This window comes from Falco rusticolus, chromosome 13 (genome assembly GCF_015220075.1).
Source record: "Falco rusticolus isolate bFalRus1 chromosome 13, bFalRus1.pri, whole genome shotgun sequence".
In the NCBI taxonomy this organism is placed as follows: domain Eukaryota; kingdom Metazoa; phylum Chordata; class Aves; order Falconiformes; family Falconidae; genus Falco; species Falco rusticolus.
Window position 1 is genome coordinate 3,118,779 of NC_051199.1, and position 19,934 is coordinate 3,138,712.

General features: G+C 54.0%; 1 protein-coding gene across 1 annotated transcript in view; it reads right to left on the bottom strand.

Annotated features, from left to right (window-relative positions):
- Positions 1-17,224, bottom strand: part of EPHB1 (EPH receptor B1) — an 85,956-nt gene extending 68,732 nt beyond the window's left edge. The window contains exon 1 of the mRNA XM_037407055.1: positions 17,018-17,224. Within this exon, the coding sequence (XP_037262952.1) occupies positions 17,018-17,075 (58 nt within the window). The 5' untranslated portion in view covers positions 17,076-17,224. The remainder of the gene's footprint in view (positions 1-17,017) is intronic.
- Positions 17,225-19,934: the final 2,710 nt, after the last annotated feature.

Consider the following 19,934-nt stretch of genomic DNA (forward strand, 5'->3'; position numbering starts at 1 on the left):
CTTCATATTTTCTGCTGCTTTTCTGTAGCTCACTTTGCGTTCAACAGCCGTGTACCAGCATCAGCTGCACATGGTGTGCTCCAGCAAGGCTGAATGGAAGCAAGTGAGCTCTCCAAGGGAAGGGCATTCTGCCAGCAGGTCTCCTCTTGGGAAGAGGGAGCTTGATCTTTATCACGCTACGAGAAAGTAAGGAACCCCAAAAAGAAGAGGGGGGGTGGGGATGGGGGGTGTGGGTGGGAGTAAGAAAGAGCAGTGTTCTGAGATTTCACACCCATGGGCCACTGAAGCCTAACGAGTTCAGTGGAACCAGGCTCCTTATCGACCGAGACTCCCTTGGAAATGATAGCCTTTAAATACAAAATTAGTTGACTGAGAAGACAAAGCAGCCATAAACATCAACAGCATCTGCAATTGCACGTGCTAGGATCAATTAAAAGGACACGTAGCCTTCATGCCTGGATACACCAGACGCTCACCTGTGGGACCGCGGGGGGTTCTCCCCAGCAGCGTGCTCATATGGGTCTAAGGGCTGCACCGTGCTTGGCTGCAAAGCCGACTTTCAAGGCCACCGGCACAGAGGCAACGCTGGAATAAGTACATTAGGTTTGGCTGAACTAATGCACCAGACCCGTCCCCCCTTTCCCTGATGCTCTCCTTCCCCGCTGGATTTATTTTGCCTTGCTCCGGGATAACACCGCCTGTGAGGAAAGCTCTAAAAATCAAAACATTTATCCTGCATTTCCCTACACGCCATCACTTCTTTAGAGATTCAGGATGAGTCATTGTCTTGGACCACATTCTCCAGAAAAGCTTCGTGCTCGCTACAAAAACATGCATCTCATAGAGCCCTAGATCTAAAATGCCAGCCGTGCTGTCAAAGAGCCCTCACAACGAGAGATGCACCTGGCATCGTCCAGCTCCTGTTTACTAGATCTTATTTTAAAATGTCAAAGGGATTCTGCATGAGCTACGAACATGACAGACTGCTCAGATGGTGAGGAAGCACCATCAGGGGACTCAAGCTCAGCGAGCGGCATCCCTTCACCCATGCGCACCTCCTCGCAATGCAGCCAAGTGCTCGGAATTTCCCCCAAACACCAAAATTTGTGAGAAAAGCCTCCCTTTTCACCCCAGCAAAACCCCTGGATGCCAAGAGTCAAAGCCAGACTGTTCAGTCGAGGCAGAAACCAAATCGCCCCACCAAAATTAGAGGTTTGCAAAGAAAAATCCCGCTCTGGACAAGCGAGTGTGGAGTTGTGGGATGAGCCTGCCAGCACGGCCCCAACACAGAACAACGACAGCCAGACTGATCCTGTATTTTTTAATGCAGCATCTGACATGTAGTAAAGATTTCAGGGAGGCCAGCCAGTAATTTTCCAGTTTAAATAAGAAACAAACAAAAGCAACAACATTGCTGGTCCAAGGACACATCCCGAAGATCCCCCGCTCACACGCTGGGGGTCTTGGCAGGGAGTGGAGGGAAAGCAGGGGAGTGAGAGTAGGAATGCACAGGGATGCTCTGGCTGCCACCGGAGGTGACGAGCTCAGCCCTGGCCACAGCAGCACAGCCATCGAGGGGAGGAGGTGGAAATATTGAACCTCAAACGGAAGAAACTGCAGAAGCTTGTCGGCAAGCACCTCCCTGCGCCACCTCCCCTCCCAGTGCCGGCCGCCGCGCCGAGCATCGTCTCTCCAGTTTTTGCACCATATGGAGTCAGCTCGCGAGTGCAAATGAGGCAAAGAGCGTGAGAGGCAAAGGGAAATAAATCTGTGCTGACACAGGAGCACACAGGGCTGCCGGCAGCATGGGGAAGCCTCTGTCAGGACGCGGACAGGACGGGGGAAGGCTCTGCCTCCATCCCCTGGGGACGCCTTGACAGAGCGCCCTGTCGGGGGGGGACAGGCAACAGGGCAAAGGGGGGGACAGGTCCATCACAAAGGGCAGAGAAGCCCTTGAGCAGACCCCACTGGGTTTTTTGCTCTGGCTTCACATCCAAACGCTGCTTCCCAAAACACCCTGCAAACCCAGCCCTTGGGACTCCCAGCTTTGCCTGGGACTTACCTAATTTTTTAATTTTTTTTCTTCTCCAATTCCAGATTTGATCAAAACACCCAATGGCCAGGATCTGTAACTATCCTGCACCCCCTCCTGAAAACATTACTATCAATCTGAGCCATCTTTAGCTACACACACAGATGACAGCTGGTCCGTTGAGTAAATAACAAAATGTGTTTGCCAAGATTTCTAAGCGCCCATTCACACAAGGTGCCGTACCAGCTCAGACGGGCCAGCGGGGCTCTGTTAAACCCTCGCTCGAATACGCTGATAGCTATCAGCGACTGCAATCGCCCCTTTGGAAGATGCTCTTCATCAAGAAGGTGCACAGCAGGGACTTCAGGACCCCTCTTCATGAGCTCTTGGTGCATCACCTAAGCTGTGCCAGAAGCAGCGGGCAAACTGCTGCCTGCCTCCCCCAGCTCCTGCCTGCGCGGAGGCAGCACCGGGTCCTACACTCCCCACACACACACACACACACATCCCTCCAAGCCAGGACCCCTGGATCCTGTAAGAAGAGAGGAAAAACAAGCACTCCTCTAGATCAACCTTAAATCTCAAGACTTTGCTTGGGACCCAGCTTATGCCAAGCTTTTCCCGCAGGCTGCGGCGGCCGGCTGAGCTGCGGAGCGGCCACTGCTCCCACCAGCCCTGGGAGGCGAGGAAGGGGAGGAAGAGGAGGATGCTGGCAGGAGGTGCTGCTTGGCAGCTGGCCCGCCCAGCACACCCCTGCCTCCAGCCCCGGCACCTGCACGGGTGCAAGCTGGGAAAAGGCTCTAGTACGAGGACAGCCATCTGCACGCTGGGAGCCGCGCCAAGGCAAGGTTCGAGGGATTATTTTTCTCCCCCTTGTTCACCAGGACAGTCTCCTTCCCGAATGCATGGGTAGAGCTGATTTAACACATGGGTGACACCTCGTCAAAAACTTTCAACATGGGGTTGTAGGCAGGCAAGCAAGAGAAATCCACCAGAGCCACCCCGGCAGCCTGCAAGCCCGGTCACCAGCCAGACCCCGAGGAGGTGCCTGTGATCCTCCATGGGCAAGGGATGGTCCCGGTGTGACCAGCACAGCTCCATTTCACGCAGTGCCAGCTCTGCTCATTTTTAAAGCAGTGCCAGCTGATGATAAAGTTTCCCCTAAGCTCATCTCCATACCCACCTCTTCTCCTGATGACACTGACCCATCCTCCCTGATTGTGGTTTCCGTACTGAAATAAATCACTTTAAGTGCACGTTGTGCTCTGCGTCTCATTACTGTTCATCATCTTCTGTGCAACGGAGCTGTCACATTGTCACAAATTCTGTCACCTGGGTGACACGGGAGTGACTTGGGAGGGCAGGCAAGTGGGGAGAAAGTGCCTGCAGCTTGACGGGGCACCAGGAGGTCCCCACCCCTCTTCTCCTCAGCTTTCAGATGGTGGGCTCACACCTATAGCCCCACACACCCCTTATGGCACAAAAGCTCAGAACAAGAGCAAGAAGGAGCAACACATGTGCAAGGCAGGATCATTGCACACAAGGACCCAGAAGATGGAAGGATGGCAGGAGTGATGGCAGATGTACCTTGATGGCCATGACGGTCCTTCTTCAGCAGGGTATGTCCCTGCAGGGAAACCTCCCCCAGAAGAGGTGGCAGAAACTCCCTCCCCTCCCCAAATTTAAAGCAGAAACACCTAAAGGAGGGAAGGAGGAAGAGCTAGCCACAGGGGCTGTAAGATGCTCACCAAGCCTTCTGCAGCATGGATCCCAGGCAGTTCAACTCCTCATCACAGAAGGGTGCTTCCAACTCCACCAGGTTACTCCAGATTAATCCAGAACAGAAGGTCATGGTCATGCTGCACACAGTAAATTAATAGCTCCGTGCCAAAACCCTGCAAGGACCAATCAGGCGACAGCAATGCAAAGGCATCGTTTCCCTGTCACATCACTTTTGAAAGCCAAACACTCAAGAGAGCGAGAAAGGGAGCAATTAAGGCTGCCGCTAATCTTGTAGTGTCCACAAAGATGGGTCTATTGTTTTTTTATCGAGGAGGGAGTGTAAGCACCACCAGCTTCCAGATGGCCAAGCAGCCCTGCCAGGGGCTGGGACCTGCCTGGTATGAAAGGCCAACCCCGCCAGCAAGGAAGGAGCTGCTCACCCACTGCCACAAGCTGACGCCTGCATCCCTGCCCGTCGGCACGGCTCCCCGGGAAAAGGAGCTGTTTGCTGACATGATGCTTGGGAGGGTGCAAAGGTTCAGGTTTCCTACCTACATACACCCTTGAGCATGACCATGGAGAAGACACGCCGGTCTCATGCCTTCTCTAAGGTCAACACTCACACTTGTCTCTCTCCATCTCCCCCATCCCATCACAGCTTCATAGGAACCCCCCACACCCCCCCTCGCTGTCCCAGTGAGCGTGGCAGGGCGGGGAGACTCCTGGAGATGCAGGAGGAGAAGACCCTCAGAGATGCAGGTGCACCAGGACATCAGTTGCTGCCAGGAAGGGCACCCCAGAGTGGTCCCAGAGGCTTCGCTTGGCTCTCCCAGTATCCCACCCCACTCCAAAGGCCCAAGCAGGTTGCTGCCGCCCCCACGCCCCACCATTGCCCAGGGCACTTGCACACATGTTCGCACACACCGGCACAGAGCAGGAGGCAAAGCCACGGTGCAGAAATAACACAGGCACACAAACAAAAGAGCACAAGCCATTAATCTGGGTGAACCGGAGGAAATGAAATCATTATGTCTGCAGCTACAACATCCCGAAGAACAAATTTCCTGCCTGGATAATAAATGGATTCTTTTGTTTCACGTTGGCCCCAACCACGTGACTATCTTGGCCTATTCCTCATCCAAAACAACTTGCTGTATAAATACCCAGACGGGCTCGAATTTCAGCTGCTAAAAATATGTTTTAATTATAATAATATATAATAATAATAACAAAAAAAATATCTAACTCTGCAGGCTCCCCTTGCCTCCTAAACAACCTCTGAAGGCTCTCCAGCATGCAGGCAGGCAAACAAAAAGTCTCAAAGTTGCCAATTACAGCTGAACAGCACAAATGAAATCCTTGAAAGAAAGACTGAGGCACCCAAAAGGCAGCCTTGGGTTAACACCCGCAGTAAGTAACCCCTGCCAGACAGAGAAACGATGGGTGCATGAGCATTTTAAGCACAGACAGCCCAAAAGTACCTTATAAATATCCCCCAGCAGCAGGGTGGGGACCTAAGCCACGTGGCACACCAATGACAGCTTCTGATCTCCAAACCTTGGGGCTCTGCAGGTGGTCTTATGAGCCAGGTTTTCTTCTGGCGGCTTTCCAGTGCCTCACTAGGGTTTGGGATTTATTCATTAGATGAATGGGGAATGAAAGTTCTGGCCTCCCCTGGCTCAGCGAGGCTATCTGTTGGCTGTAGGAACGGCTCTGGGAGTCTTGAGGGATGCTGACCTCTAGGAGAGCTGCACAAATTACTGGTTTCAACTGTCCCTTTAATCTGCAACTCCACCAGATCACTCTCTTAAAACCATTTTTTAATCTAGCTACATATTTTGTTTCTGATTTCAGGTCCTTTTTGCTAGCCTTCCCAGCTTTACAAACACATAGCAAATGCTGCAACGAGTTTCAAAACAAGACACGGTTTTGAATCCAAACATCAAAGCCCCTCAGTCCAAAAAGTCTAAATTGTTTGGATGTTAGAGAGACCTCCATGAACGGAAACAAGCTCAAAAATTCCTTCCAAGCTAGTGGGCAGCTGGAGGCAGAAGATTCAACCAAGCCCACCACGCTCAACCATAGCTCTTACCAATGCAGGGCTGTACTTGTTCTCCATCACCCCGAGCATCCCCCAGCACCCAATGGCAAAACTCCTTCTCTTCAACTTCAAACATAACCAGAGGGAACCCTGATTTTGAAAGCCAGCTTGGTGCATCGCGCCAGAAAAACTTGAATTTCATTTTCCTTTGTGGGTCATCTTTAATTTCAATTATATTTTGGATGCTGGGGAAAGTGTCCAAGCATAGCTGCTGCCTGCTGTTTCTTCAAGGAAGGGAAAAAAAAAAAAAAAAGTCCTTGGAAACTAAATATTTATACACCCACATACGCTAATCCCAGCAGATCCAAGGGTGGGAAGCCTATTTAAAAAAAACATCCCTAATTACTTTCCCATTTTAAAGGGAATAATTTGGCAATTAGTTAGAATGCTTTACTTAAGTAATCACATATTTTTTGAAGAGGAATAATCTGCTGGAGTGTGCACAGACAGGACAGGGGTCTGACAAACCGTTTTTATACGCCTCCCTCATGTACAGCTGCTGGCAGCCGAGTGGCACGCAGGAGCCGGAGGCATGGCCAGGAGGTCATTAGAAGCCACCCTTGGGAAGCCACCCCGGCATGGGGACAAAGCCAGCTCAGGCAGCGGAATCTCACCAGCCCCTGGACTGCACCGCAAGGAAACCTCCTTGCTGGGAAAGTGGCAAGAGAGCCCCAGACACCTCGAAAGGCCATCGGTCACCTCGCAACAACACCCCAGCAAGCACCCACATCCCTCCCAGCAGCACCACGAGTGGGGAAGCACAGCGGCTTATTACTGCAACACCCTGATTTACTGGGAGCATCTTTCAGTCCCTTTCTGCTGATGTATTGACAAAATGAACTCTTTTATCAGATAGTAAGGTGGTTTCTGCTGGGAAAAAATCTAAATAATCCAGATGAGGGGATGTGTGGAAGGATTTCCAAGGTCCCCCCTGCCACAGCAAAGCCAAAGGCAGTAATTTGCTAATTAGCAACAGCCGTTGTATTGCTCAAGGAAAGGGCTGAAGTCTTCCGGATAGGTGAAAGTTTGATTATAAGACACGCATGGCAGATCATTTAGAAAGATAAAACCACGTTCACTCTGCCGCAGCCAGCTATTAAAAGTGGAGAATGTTATTTCAGGTAATAAAGAGCAAGACCTGAGGACTAGCCTGGGAATTCAAATTTACTACTTGTATCAAATTCATATGCTGTAAAACTTCACCTAGTTTATAAGTTTCTTGCCAACTTCATAAAACATGTTTTATTATTATTGTTTTCTGACTCTCCTGCCTTAATAAAATTCCTCTCCTAGCCTGTGTGGGTGTTGCATTATAAACATTTGCACTTTGATTCATTCAAGACTGAAGAAAGCTTTCAAGGTAACCTATTAGGAATACTTTAAATGTTCCAAAGACATCCCAGTTTCCCCTGAATGTCGCAAAGCTTTAAAGAAATAAAGAAGTGCCTTGCTGCAAACCACCTCCAAAAATCTGCTGGACTGATGCTCAAGAGATCACATTTGGGAGCGACCAAGTTGCATGCCAGCCTGGCAGGGTCCGTGTCTGGCACGGGGTGGGAAAACACAGGGGTTATCAGGGCACAGGGTAAGGCAGGCACCCATCCATCGCCCCCCACGCCCCCTCGGCAGCGAGCCGTGGGGATGCTGTGAGTGGGTCCCACTGGCTGGAGGCAGCTGGACCATCTTGTCACATGTTATTAAGGACCAGAATGTGCAAAAGTAGGGGTTTCCCCATCCCTGGTCACCCCTGGCGAGCAAAGCCCAGCACTGGCACACAAAGGCAGAGCCAGAGGGTGCTCTAAGCGGCATCCTTCTCAAAGCAGCCCATTTTCTCCAGCCTCGGCCAAAGCCCATTGAAGTTAATGAGCGTCTTTTTATAGCTTTCGGCAGGCTTTCAAGCAAGCCTTTCAGCGCAGCAGACTCCCGCGTGTGCGCAGTGGTGCCAGCCATTTCAGTAATAACCTACGCATGGCACAAGGAGGGATAATAAAAGATGATTTTTAGAAAGACACCGAACACAGTTAGCTACTGACCTTACAAGTTCCCACCAGCCCGCATCCACCTCCCCTCCTCTGCAAGGTTGGTTTCAGCATCTGTGGGTCGTGGGGGGCATCACCAGCTGATGGCCAGAGCTCGGGAGGGCCCTATCCAGGCTGGGTCCAAGCATTGGCACCTTTAAATCCTGCACAGCTGATGCTTTTCTCCATTTCACTGAGCAAGAGTAAGGTTACCTGGTGTGATGCATGTGGCTCAAGGAGGCGCATGCCCCTCCCCAGGAATCACAGCATAGAGCTGATCCTCCTTTATTTTATTAAACCATAAATTACCGCTTTACAGCTTCATATCTGGTCCAAATAATATCATTATATCTGACCCCACAGTGCCTCTATCAAGAGCCTGATGGGCTCAAAGGACCTAGACCCCCACCAGCAATTTCATTTCAAGGGGCAAAGCACAGACAGCAAATGCCACGCATCTCCAGGTGGTTCATCCACTTGCATGAAAGCTTCTGGACAGCTTCAGCCAAGCCCCAGGGGCTGGGCAGCAGCGCTGTGCACCTCAGGCTCACTTGCAGCCAGGTCATGCCCATCATTTCCAGCACTCGCTAAAGGACACAGGGACCCAACGTGACTGCTTTAAAAAGAACCACAGCAGAAGCACAGGGATGGAACGGCCACACGGCGAGGGCACCTCTGCGCTGCTGTGTACTGTGGGCAAAGCCCACCGATGGGGCGACATCGCGGGGGCGCCACGCCAGGTGAAGGTCCTGAACTAGTCAAAAACATTGTAAGAAGTACTGCTGGCAAGACACCGGTGATCTTGAAAAGCCAAATTTTGCTCCTTACCAACACATTGGTTTCAAAATAAAAGCAGAGCTGATGCCTCCCAGAGCAATCAGAGCATCCCGCTCCTGCTCTGTCCCTAGTGCCCATCCCATTTCTTGGCCACTTGGAAAGATGAAGCGACAGGTGTTGGGTGAAAAAAAAAAGAAAAAAATAAAGCGTCCAGCTAAGGCCAGCCCACAGTTATTTCTCCAGGCCACCCCAGGCTGTCCTCTGCCAGCCGGAGGGCAGGGGGCTGCCCAGCAGGAGTGGAGCACAGCCCCATCACCAGCCTCTTCTCCTCCTGCCCCCCAGGGACAGTATTTCCTTTCCAGCTCTTCTGCTGGGTTCCTGGTTTTCCCGGGAAGATGTAATTCACACCCCTTCGCCTCTTCTGCGGTGATTTAATGTCTTTTGAGCAAAAAGCAATTATCCTCATATCAACAGGACCCTAGTGAGGATGATAATGAGTCAGCTCCGACCCCGCGGCTAAGGAAGTGACTGAAGCGAGCGGAGGCCTCTAGTAATCAAAGGCCCATCCCTGGACTCTGATTGAAAAAAAAAAAAATCTTCCATAAAACTTCAATCGTTGCTGTTCCTTGCTTCACCCCTCCACCCACGGCGTAGGTTTTAACACCAGGAGAAAGGGGACCAACACCAGCCCCTGGTCACCTCCCTTTACCACCTGGATGTATTTCAGGTGTTGCTTGCTGCCTCACCCGCAGCAGGGAGCGGGCACGGGGGGATCGATCTGGGCTTAAAAGCAGACACCACAGTCCCATTTTCCCAGGTTTTGGGCTCAAGGAGAAGCACAACCTCCATCCGGAGTCGAAGGCAGAAGGTGACCTGCTCTACCCTGGGGGATTGGCATGCAAGGCTGGGCACGGGGGGGGGGGGGGGGGGCGGGGAAGCAACCCCATGCTCTGCCCTGCAAATGGAAAGAAAATAGGAAAAGGGAGGCAAAAACATGGGTGTGCAACAGGTCTTGGGCTTTGCAGGAGCGGAGAGGCTTCCCAGGAGATGGCAGAGCCAGGAGCAGAGAGCATCCAGCGCTGCCAAACACCAGGGCAGCGGGCTGAGCTGCCCTACCCCTCAAAAAAATAAAATATGTAGCCAGGCAAAGACACCAAAAAGCAGCCATGCCGAAAGCAGTCCAAGGAAGATGCTGGTTGGGTCTGCATAAACCAAACTGTGGTGCCTGTTGCTGCTGGGATGTGGCGCACAGGGTACCGGCACATCGGAGAGTAAGGCATAATGCCAGGAGGACTTTTTGGGAGAAAATATCATGAAACAATCCTTTAAAGTCATGACGAAGCCCTGACCTGGGATGGGAGGAAACAGCTGAAAAGCAAGAATTCCACAGCTTCTTACCTATTCCCAGCCACCACTTTTACTTGCTGCATAACAAATCGAAGCTTATTAAGCTTTAAACACCAGTAACACTGACTGGATGCTTCCCCAGATATCAAACATTTTTCTTACTACACTAACAAGCACATACTTGAGGCTTTACTAATCCCTAACTAGTTGGCATGGCTATTTCCAAAGGCAAAAAAAAACCCAAAAAACCCACATACCAAGATAAACTTAATACTGTATATTCTCCACCATCTGCAAAGACATCGAAAGGACTCCACATGCTTATTAAAGGGAATGACTTAGAAGAGAAAACAAGCAAATTAACACTCATTAACTAAAACCACTCCTAACCCTCTTCTCTGCCAGGTGACCTCTTGCCATCACCAAGATGCCATCACCCAAAAGCAGATGGCACAGAGGGACCAGCCGTGGGGATGCTCTGGGGGCTGCAGGGACCGACTGCTCTTGGGCTCTTCCCCTTCCCATGGGAGCATCCCACCCGCCAGGTTTAGGTTGGAAGAAGCAAGGCCAAAGGAAAGTCATCTTCCTCGGCCGGGCTCGGCACAGAGCCCCTTCCCTTTTGAACTGTTGCCTCTGTGATTTTTCACCGCAGGGCTCCCAGCAGGAACTTATTAATGCCAGACTAAAGCATGTATGCTTTAATAGTAATTAGGTCACCCTGGGTTGTGGGCTTAGCAGGCAAAACTATAATTATTTAGAAACATCAAGTTTAAATGCCAAAGTGTCTTAATGGAGCTGAGCTAATTAACCAATTTCAACGGAGTAACTGATTAGCTTAAAAAAAAAAAAAAAGAAAAATCAATGATCATAGACAACAACATTTTCTTTTAACAGGTTGTTTTCTTGCAGCAATTCTCAATTGCACAAAAGGAGACCAACAACCCCCGCTAACCAAATATTATTGTAATTAAATATTCAACAGAAAGCCTCTTCAATTATTCAAAAGACTGGTAACACTTGTTTATAATTGGGGTGGTGGGAGAGGCTTCCAGAAGCAGGGATTTTGCACATCACCAGGCTCCGGTCACAGATGCAAACCCACGCAGCCAGACAGGTTGTGGCATCAGTACACGGTGCCACCTCCGGCACAGCTCCAACCACCGCTCCCATCCCTCCTGCAGAAACCAAACTCAGGGGAGACGTACGTTTCCCAGCCCAGACTTGATAAAACGGACCATATGGTCCACATGATTTCTGGATTCTTGTTATCTGACCAAAAATTAGGGGACTAATGGCCAGTTTCCAGGTTTCACACCATTTTCTGATAGTAGCGTTACTCCCCCAACAGAGAACCAGGAGGAAAAACAGACCCCAGTGTATCATTATAATTCACTAAGCGGCATTACCATAGGAAATTACAAATTAGCTTTTCAGCAAAGGATAGGGGGATGTCTAGATTAGCTATAGAGAAACTACAGAACCTTTCAGTCCATTTATCAAAGCTCTCATAGCTCCAACTTCCAGGGAAATGAAACAATAATAAATATTGAGCAGGGAAAGTTAATCTCTGCCGAACGCGCTTTAATAATTCAAAAGTTATAAGAAATAAATAAATAAAGCACAGAACCTTTAGCTCCTGCAAACAGACATCCCACTTTTCTCACCATTTCTCATAATGTGACTTCTGGAAAACCGATGGTGACCAAAACCAGAAAATTCCCCCAAAATCAGCTGTGGCTGGGAGTGACCACATTTACAGGGCAGGAGGGAGCCTTGTATCTCCCATGTCTGCCACTTATCTGGAAAGCCACAGAGCTGATCTGGGCAAGAGTTTGCTCTTGTTGTCCCCAAGGAAAGGGCTGTGTTGCGTCTACCTGCTAGTGCACAGTCTACAGCAGCCTGGCACCTGCCCCCTCCCCTGCACACTCCCAAGCAGCCTCCCAAGCTGCTCCCTTTTGGAAACAGTGTATTTGCAGCCCCTAAAAGCTGGACTGTGAAATTACCAGCTCAGTGCCTCACGGCCACCCACGGTTCCAGCTGTTCCAGCTCTCTCCTGATCCCGCTGTGAAATCACTCCATCCTTTTCTGCACACTTCTGCTCCCATACCAACCTCCGCCGAGAGGAGAAGCAGGGAGGGATGCCAGGGGCTCAGCCAGCAGAAGCACCCTGCGTTCCCAGGTGGCCCACAATCATCTGAATGCCTTCTGGAGTCACGTCTGTTTGCCATCCCTACCATGCAGCACCACTTCACAAGGTGCCCTCAGTCACCAGTGGACTCAAACTCCTACCATGTGGGGTATCTGCACCACTTCCATCACACCGGCTCCAGCACCCTCCGTAAGCGACACACACTCCTGCTTCCCAACATACAACCCAGGCTATGCCTTTCCAAATTGCTACCCAGCAAATACCCAAGCTTAACATTTGCCTTGTGCAAGTATTCATGCGTGCAACACTTGATAGCTCAAATGCTTGCAGAAAGAGAACAAGGTCAAATTGAAATGCACTTTCAAATACTAATGAATATTTGGGGAAAACATTCCCTTCCCCAACCCCAACTATTTACCCAGCCTCACAATGCTGTTAAATGACTGCTTATACCGACCCTGTGAACAGAGTGCTGCAGCACCCTTCAGGCAGTGTCATCAAGTTTGGGGCTCCTTCATGAAGCCACTTCCATGCCAGGGTATGATGAGCTCGTACCTACAGCTGGGAGAGGTAAAAAAAAGCCTCCTCAAGCTGGCTGGACCTCAGCGAGAGCAGCACAGCACACACCACAGGCGTTACAGCAGCAGCGCTCCACGAGCCTCAGCCTTGCTCCGAGCATCTCTTCCATCAGCCTCACCCCACAGCATTCCTGCTGCACTGGGGACCAGTGTCTCCAAGACTTTGCTGACCCATTGCCCAAGGCACCATTTTCCCCCTTTTCACCAAACCTGAGTATTTCTTCAGATTACAGAACCCATCTCTGCTAGAAACATCTATTTCTCACCCCCACGGCCTGGATCGAGAGCCAGACAAATGCATTCAGGCTACTCCATTATGCAATATAAATATTTTCTTCTTATTTTTAAGGCCAGCGGAAGGTTTTTACTCTGTCCCGCTGTGTCAGGAGCTGCACCCAGGATGGGTGAGAGGCCACCTTGCAAATCGCCCTGGCAGCTCTCGCCACAGCAGACATGGCCACTAAACCCCCGGGGAGCACAGGGCGGTAACCCCATTTCCATACAGAGGTGGTGAGCAGAAAGAACAGAAAAAGAAACGCATTTATCACAGACCCCACCTTCCTCATGAGTGGAAATACCAGCCGTTAGTCACAAAGAGGCAACACAGGCATCTGGGGTCTCAGGCCCCTTTTCCATGACTTGACAAAATGCTTTGCCTTCAGGCCGACAAGATCTGGGCTCGCTCATCAAGCCGAGAATAAGGTTTCTTCCCTTAGGGTTTGGGGTTTTATCCCCAGATTACTTGTGCTTTTTTTTTTGCACAAACTAAGGGACAGCTAGTTACTAGCACTTGTAAATTCTCTCTTGAAGGCTTATTTCTAGCTTCTCCTTGAAAACTGCTCTGCTGCGGGTGAAGCAGCTGGGCCAAAGGTGGAAGCCCGCGTGGTGATGGCAGTGGCAGCGATGGGAAGGGCGGTGCGGCGTCCGCCGGCTCTCAGCCTGCTCGGTGCCGGCACCGCTCCGGCGCCTGGCGGAAGCGGAGGAAGCCCAAAGGATGACTGCAACAGATGTGTGCATCCCGAGCCAAAACGGGAGGAGACAGGGCACCCGAGGTGGGTGGCACACACGGAGCAGGAGCCAGGGACATCGCTCTCGAACCAAACCCCTTTCCCTGGTCCTCTCCCAGGCTGCGGTTCCAAAAGCCACGCAGGCAGGAGAGCAGATAAGCACGGGAAGCAAAACTAAGCTGGATCCGCCAGCCCTGAGCAGGGCTTTCCACCTCCCTCCTCACACTTTGCTTGTTGTGATGCTGCAAGCAGCAATACAGGAGACAGAAAAAAACCTGCTTTTTAAAAGAGCAGGCGCAAGGAAGGGAGATGACAGATAGGTAAGCAGGTAGGCAGATTAAGCAGCGTACGTGGAGAGGCTGCACCACAACGGACAACAGCCCCATCTGACCCACCGACACCTCAAACCCTGACAGCTCCCCAGTTAAAACATGTAACATCGGCTCAGTACCACCCTCTCTGTATGCTAAACGTGATTATATTTGGTTCAGCTAACACAAGAAAGAGCACGCGAGCGGCTCCTGAGTGATTGCAAGGTGTGGGAGAGACAGTATTTGTTCCTGTCATCTTCTCATGTCTCTCTTCCTCTTCACAAGCCACACACACACAAAAAAAAAAAAAAAAGCAGAAAAAAAAAGGGCAGAAAAAAAAAAAGCAGGAAAAAAAAAAAGGCAGAAAAAAAAAAGCAGTAAAAAAAAAAAGCATAAGCTTCCAGGTATCCAGCAGAAAATGGTCAGCTAAGCCACGGGATTTGGTAAAAATCAAGTAACCATAAGGAAACTCAGGTAAGCGACTATCTCCAGGTTCACGTACCACAGGCAATGGTACACGGGGTTTTATAACCTGCATTATAAAATATTTTTTATTTTATAAAAAATAGCAGGGTTTTACAGAGGGGAAGAGAGATATGCTTGCAGGCAGCCCCTGCCCTGACCCCAGCTGTATCCTCCTCCCCTTCCAGCCAGATCCAGACCCCCAGACATCTCCCCCCTGCCATCCCGGAAAAAAGACTTTTTGTCTCAAAGGCTTCTTCGGGATGCAGGGAGCCTTCCCCCTCCCAGCCGCAGCCGGCCGTGCTCAGCTGTGGCTTTGCCTGGTTGCCAGAGAGGGCGGCTGGCAAAACCCATCTGCGGCCGCCCAGGGGAAGCCAGACCCCAGTGCAGGTCAGGCTCTGGGAGACGCTTCGGCCCAGTTAGCCAAACCCACGTTTCAATCTAGCAATTTCAGCCTCCGCACAGACAGGATCTGTAACATTCAAATAAGCTCCATAAAAAGGTGTTTTCTTTACACAACCACGCCAGGAAACTGTCGCCTTAACTCCAAATCAGATTCAATTGCTCTGCCTCAGAAATTCCCCGTCCAAGATTTTCCCTTAAATCCAAGATCTCTCCCAGAATACTACTCTACTACCCAAGTCATTTCCTCGGCAGAGTAGAAATAACATGGCTCTTCAACAGGTTGAGTCCCGGGCAGGGATGCTGGCTCTGCCAGCCCTGCACAAGCTCCTGGGGCAGCTCGGGACAAGCTGGGGAAGACCCCGTGTGACACAGGGACACAAGACCCAGGAGTGCTCTCAGACAGGGACCAAGCCAGGTCTCCCAGCCACCCCCCATTCCAGCAGTGCCTCAAGCCGCTGACGCTGCAAACACTGGCTCCCGAAACGCTGCTAACAGGTCTGGTGCTTTCACGTGTGGCTTTGTGACCGAGCAAACACACGCCTGCTTGCATCACGCTTAGCAAAGCATTCGCATTTCCACCCCGAGTTATTTCTATGGAGATGCAATGAGGTAGGAAACCCGAGAAATAAGAAAAGCCAACACCTGGGTCAGCCAAAAGCAGATGCCGCAGCAAGAGGGCCTGCCTGCCGCGATCCAGCCGGCATGCTCGCGAGCGGAGGGCACTGCGGCCAGCACCGCTCCCATCCCGCTGGATACCACCGCAGCAGCGCTCCGGCTCCAGAACCAGCTCCGTGCTGCCCGGAGCTGAGCTGCCGGGCTCTGGCACCTTCCAGTTCAGCCGCATCTATGCCCACATCAGCTAAATCCCCCCTCCCCCAAGGAAGGGCCAAGCCCCACGGCAGCTCGGTTCGCCCACGAGCCCCCACGCATCATCTCCCCACACCCACACGTTTCTTCTGCCAACAAGTGAGGGGCTGCACCACGTCCCCTGCTCGCAGCCACCGCTCAAGCACCGGGCAACCGCTGCCACAAGCCCGTTTGCCCGTGTTGTACCAGGGAAAAAGAAGAGGCAGTGGCAAAATTAAAGGGGAAAAAAAAAATAATACAAGCGATACTTCTGCAAGCCGTGCCGGCCGGAGCACATCGATGCACCAGCATGAGCGTGGGATGAGCTGGTGGTCCTGCCAGGCAGGATGCCCCGAGGCTGGCTGGTACCTGCGGGCACGTCCCGGGGCACAGCTAGTCCCACAACCCGTCGGGTGACGGGAAAAGCCTTGAGCCCAGCGGGACGCACCCGGCCGAGGGGATGGATGGCCACGCGTCCATCCCGCCGCTCCGCCAGCGGGCCAGGCGCCCCCGCACCCGGCTGTCCCAGGGAAGGGGACCCTCAGCCCGCACCTCCCAGTGCGCCCGTCCGCTTCCACAAGGCTCTCCCCAGCCCCCACCGCCGTCGCGAGGCACAGGAGCGGGACGGTGCCAAGACGCAGCTTCCGCACGGCCACGGCCCCTGCGGGTGTCCCCCGCCGCCACCCCGGGGAAGGGACCCAAAGAGACCCTGGGGTGTCCCCCGCCGCCACCCCGGAAAGGAGCCCTACGGGGAAGGGATCCAGAACAGGCCCTGGGGGTGTCCCTCACTGCCACCCCGGCAGGGCTCTGCGGGGAGGGGACCCAGGGAGACCCTGGGGGTGTCCCCCGCCGCCACCGCGGGCAGGGCTCTGCCGCGGAGGGGACCCACCGGAGCCGTCCATCCCACCCAGATCCCGGCGGGTTTCCCAGAGCCGACGCCGGGAGCTGGAACCACACGGCCCCTCCCGAGCCACCCCCCCCCCGGCCCGGAGCGAGCCCCGGGCTGCCAGCACCGCCTGCGGGCCGGCTCCCCGCGCTGCGGGAGCGGGGCTGGCTCCGCCGGCCGGTACAGAGGGCAGCCCCGCGCCCCCCGCCGCGCCGGCAGCCAGCCCCGAGCCGCTGCGCAGCCGCCCCCGCGGTGCTGCCCGGCGGGGGAGCCGGTGTCGCCGGGCCGGTCGCGGCGGGAGGAACTAGCAGACCGCGCGTGCCGCGGAGGACGCGGGGACTCGCCGTTCTGCACACACACCCCCGTCCCGCCTCACCTTCCACGGCGGCCGCGGCGGCGGCCAGGCAGAGCAGCACCACCAGATCCGCAGCCATCGCCTCCCCGGGCCCCGCGCGTCGCTGCTCCGCAGGCGTCAGCCGCTACCGGCGGGCGGCCGTGAGCGGGCATGGGGGTACGTCCGCGGGCCGGGACGGGGCAGGGCGGGCCGGGCCGGGGCCGCGGGACGGGACCGCGCCGCCTCCCCGCGCCGCCCGGGTCACATCGCCGCCGCGAGTGGCGCGTGCGGCCACGCCGCCGCCGGCCCCCGCCGCCGCCCGGCCCCGCCCCCGCCGCCGCCCCGCCAATCCCCGCGGCGCGCCACGCCCCCGCCCCGCCCCCGCCCGCCGCGCGCTGCCGTCCGAAGGGGGACGGCGCCCCCTGGCGGCCAGCCGCCGGCCCCCGCACCGCTCCCCTCAGCGGGACCCCCCGACGGGGCGGCCCCTCGGCCCGCCGCGCCGCCACCCCGGGCGGGGGCCGGCTGGCTCAGCCCGCCGCGGGCCCGCTCCCTGCCTGCGCCCCCTGACGGCGGCCGGAGCCAGCGGGCGGCCCCACGCCGAGGCGGGCCCCCCGGCCCCCCGCAACATGGCCGCTCCCCCCTCTGGCTCGGGAGGCGGCGGCCACCGACCGACGCGGGGCCCCCTCAGCCTCTTGCTCTCCGCCGGCACCGTCTGCTGGGCGCCGCGCCGGGGCCGAGAGCCGCTGGGTGCCCTCCCTGGCCTGGGGGACACCGGCCGCGTCCCCCCCGCGGCACCCCCACCGCCGCCAGCCCGAAGCCCCTGTCCCTGAGGCCACCCGGGGCGCCGGCCTGGCCTAGTGCCCAGCACCGTGGGGCCTCACCCGTGCGGCGGCGGCGAGGTGCGCCCACGGCCCCGAGCCAGGCCCTGCGGGAGGGGGCTCACCCCGTCCCCGCTGCCCCCGCCGGGCCAGCCAGCCCTGCTTGCCCGCGCAGGGCTCAGCAGCCCCCTCGCCCCAGCCACCTCACCGCTCGAGGCCGACCCTAGCCCTCCCTCCCACCCAGTTCGTGCATCCCCGTGGAAGAGAGGGGGAAAGCGAGGGCAAGGGGGGCAGCAAGGGGTGGGAGAGGGGGGGAAAGCGAGGGCAAGGGGGGCAGCAAGGGCTCCTCCGGGTCACGGTCACCCGCCTGCAGCCAGGCCGCGGCAGGGCCGGGAGCCCTGCAGAGATACCAGGGCTGGAAAACCATCAGCTGTTCAGCGAAAGACTGCGCAAAAAATGTTCAGAGGTGCCACGGGAACAAGAGTTTTCTTTTGCGGTTGTGCAAAATATATTTCAAGCTGCTCCTATTCAGCTGAGCAAATAACAGAAAAAATTGCCAAGAACCTTCTGGCTAAGTTTTAAGGAAATTTGCTTTCATCTTGACAACCCTTCTTCATTTCCTTCCCATGAATATCTCAGCAATCCAGTTTACTCACTCAGAGGATCACAGAAAGAAAACTGTGAAGTAAATGTCAGTATTATTTGCATCTTTATCCAGTCTGCCACAAAAGCAACACCATGTTATTTATCTGATCTAGCACAACTCAGTAACAGCTCAAGTATAGAATATTCATGATGTGCAAAGCAAAAAAATGTTAATCGTTTGAAAATACAAGAGGCAAAGAGCTGAGACTGTGAGTTATCCAGAGAACTGCCTCAGTTGTTTGGTGGCTTTTTTTCCCCAAATAATTGCTATCAACTGAAAAAACTTGCATTCAGAAACTAACGTTTGACCAAAAAAAGCCTGCCGTTTTTGTATGGGGAAAAAAAAATAATACATCAATATTCTTCTGATTTCTTTTCAGCTGGCCAAAGAGTTGGATGCGCTGGGTAAAAGCCAGCTGTGTTTGTTCAAAAAGCTTTCTATTCTGTCAGCCTTGCTCCAAGTCTCTGAACAGCAATGCTTTGCTTCTCCTGAAGGAAAAGACTTAGAAAAAAACTCTTCGCCATGCTGCTGTCTGGAGAGCGGGCATGGGAAAGCGGCAGCGACGTGTCACAGGGCCACTCTTTCTTGTCCACCTGATGGGATTGTGGTCACCAGCTGCCCCAGAGCAGTCACAGAGACCATGCCCACCAGCATCCCCTTGGAGGACACACCAAGGACATTAAAGCCAGCTGTTTTTTTGGCATGCTTTGCTCCATTTCCCGCTCTGAGCCAGCCATGGGTAGGAGGCTTCTCCTACAGTGCCCACTCTGGGACCAGAAGGCCACCAACAAGGTCCCATCTTGCTTGCTTCTCTCCAGGACCCCGTGTCCCAGAGCTGCCTTCAGCCCCGGCAAAGCACCCTGCAGAAGGCAAAACTACCCCTCCGGGCCACAAGTGACCTCCAGTTCTGCGCACCAGGCACCTGTGCAGCACCTTTTGCAGGTCAAAGACCTGCTAAGAGCACAAACAGCCTCCAGGAAGGCTTTCAGCAGCCCCATGCCCGGTGTGCATGGCCAGTCCCTCTGCTCCCGCAGCATGTAGCCAGCAGTGCATCGAGATGGCTGCCAGAATTAGCTCTGTCTTAATTAACAGCTTTGCCTTTGTTCTCTGACGATGCTTCAGGCAATGCCAAACCCTTTCTGGAGGATGAAGATCTGGGATCCCAGTGAAAGGAAACATCAAGGGTTATGATATACTGCGGCACAGATCTCCTCGTCAAAAACCCTTTGGAACCACTTTCAGGACCAAAGATGTCACAGCCTGCAACTGTCCCCTTCTCCCAGACCGCACTGCACTGGCTGTGAAGGACCAGCTGAAGCACAAAGATGAATCCCAGCCGCCCATCCCTGTGCATGTGGTGGTGGCACCCATTCTGCAAGGGGGGCTCTGGAGGGGTCACGCCGAATCCTTTCAGCTGCAAAGCAGCAAGCCCAAGCCCCGGGAGCCTGACCTGCGACATTGGGTGCATCACCCAGAGGGTGACCAAGGCTCCTGT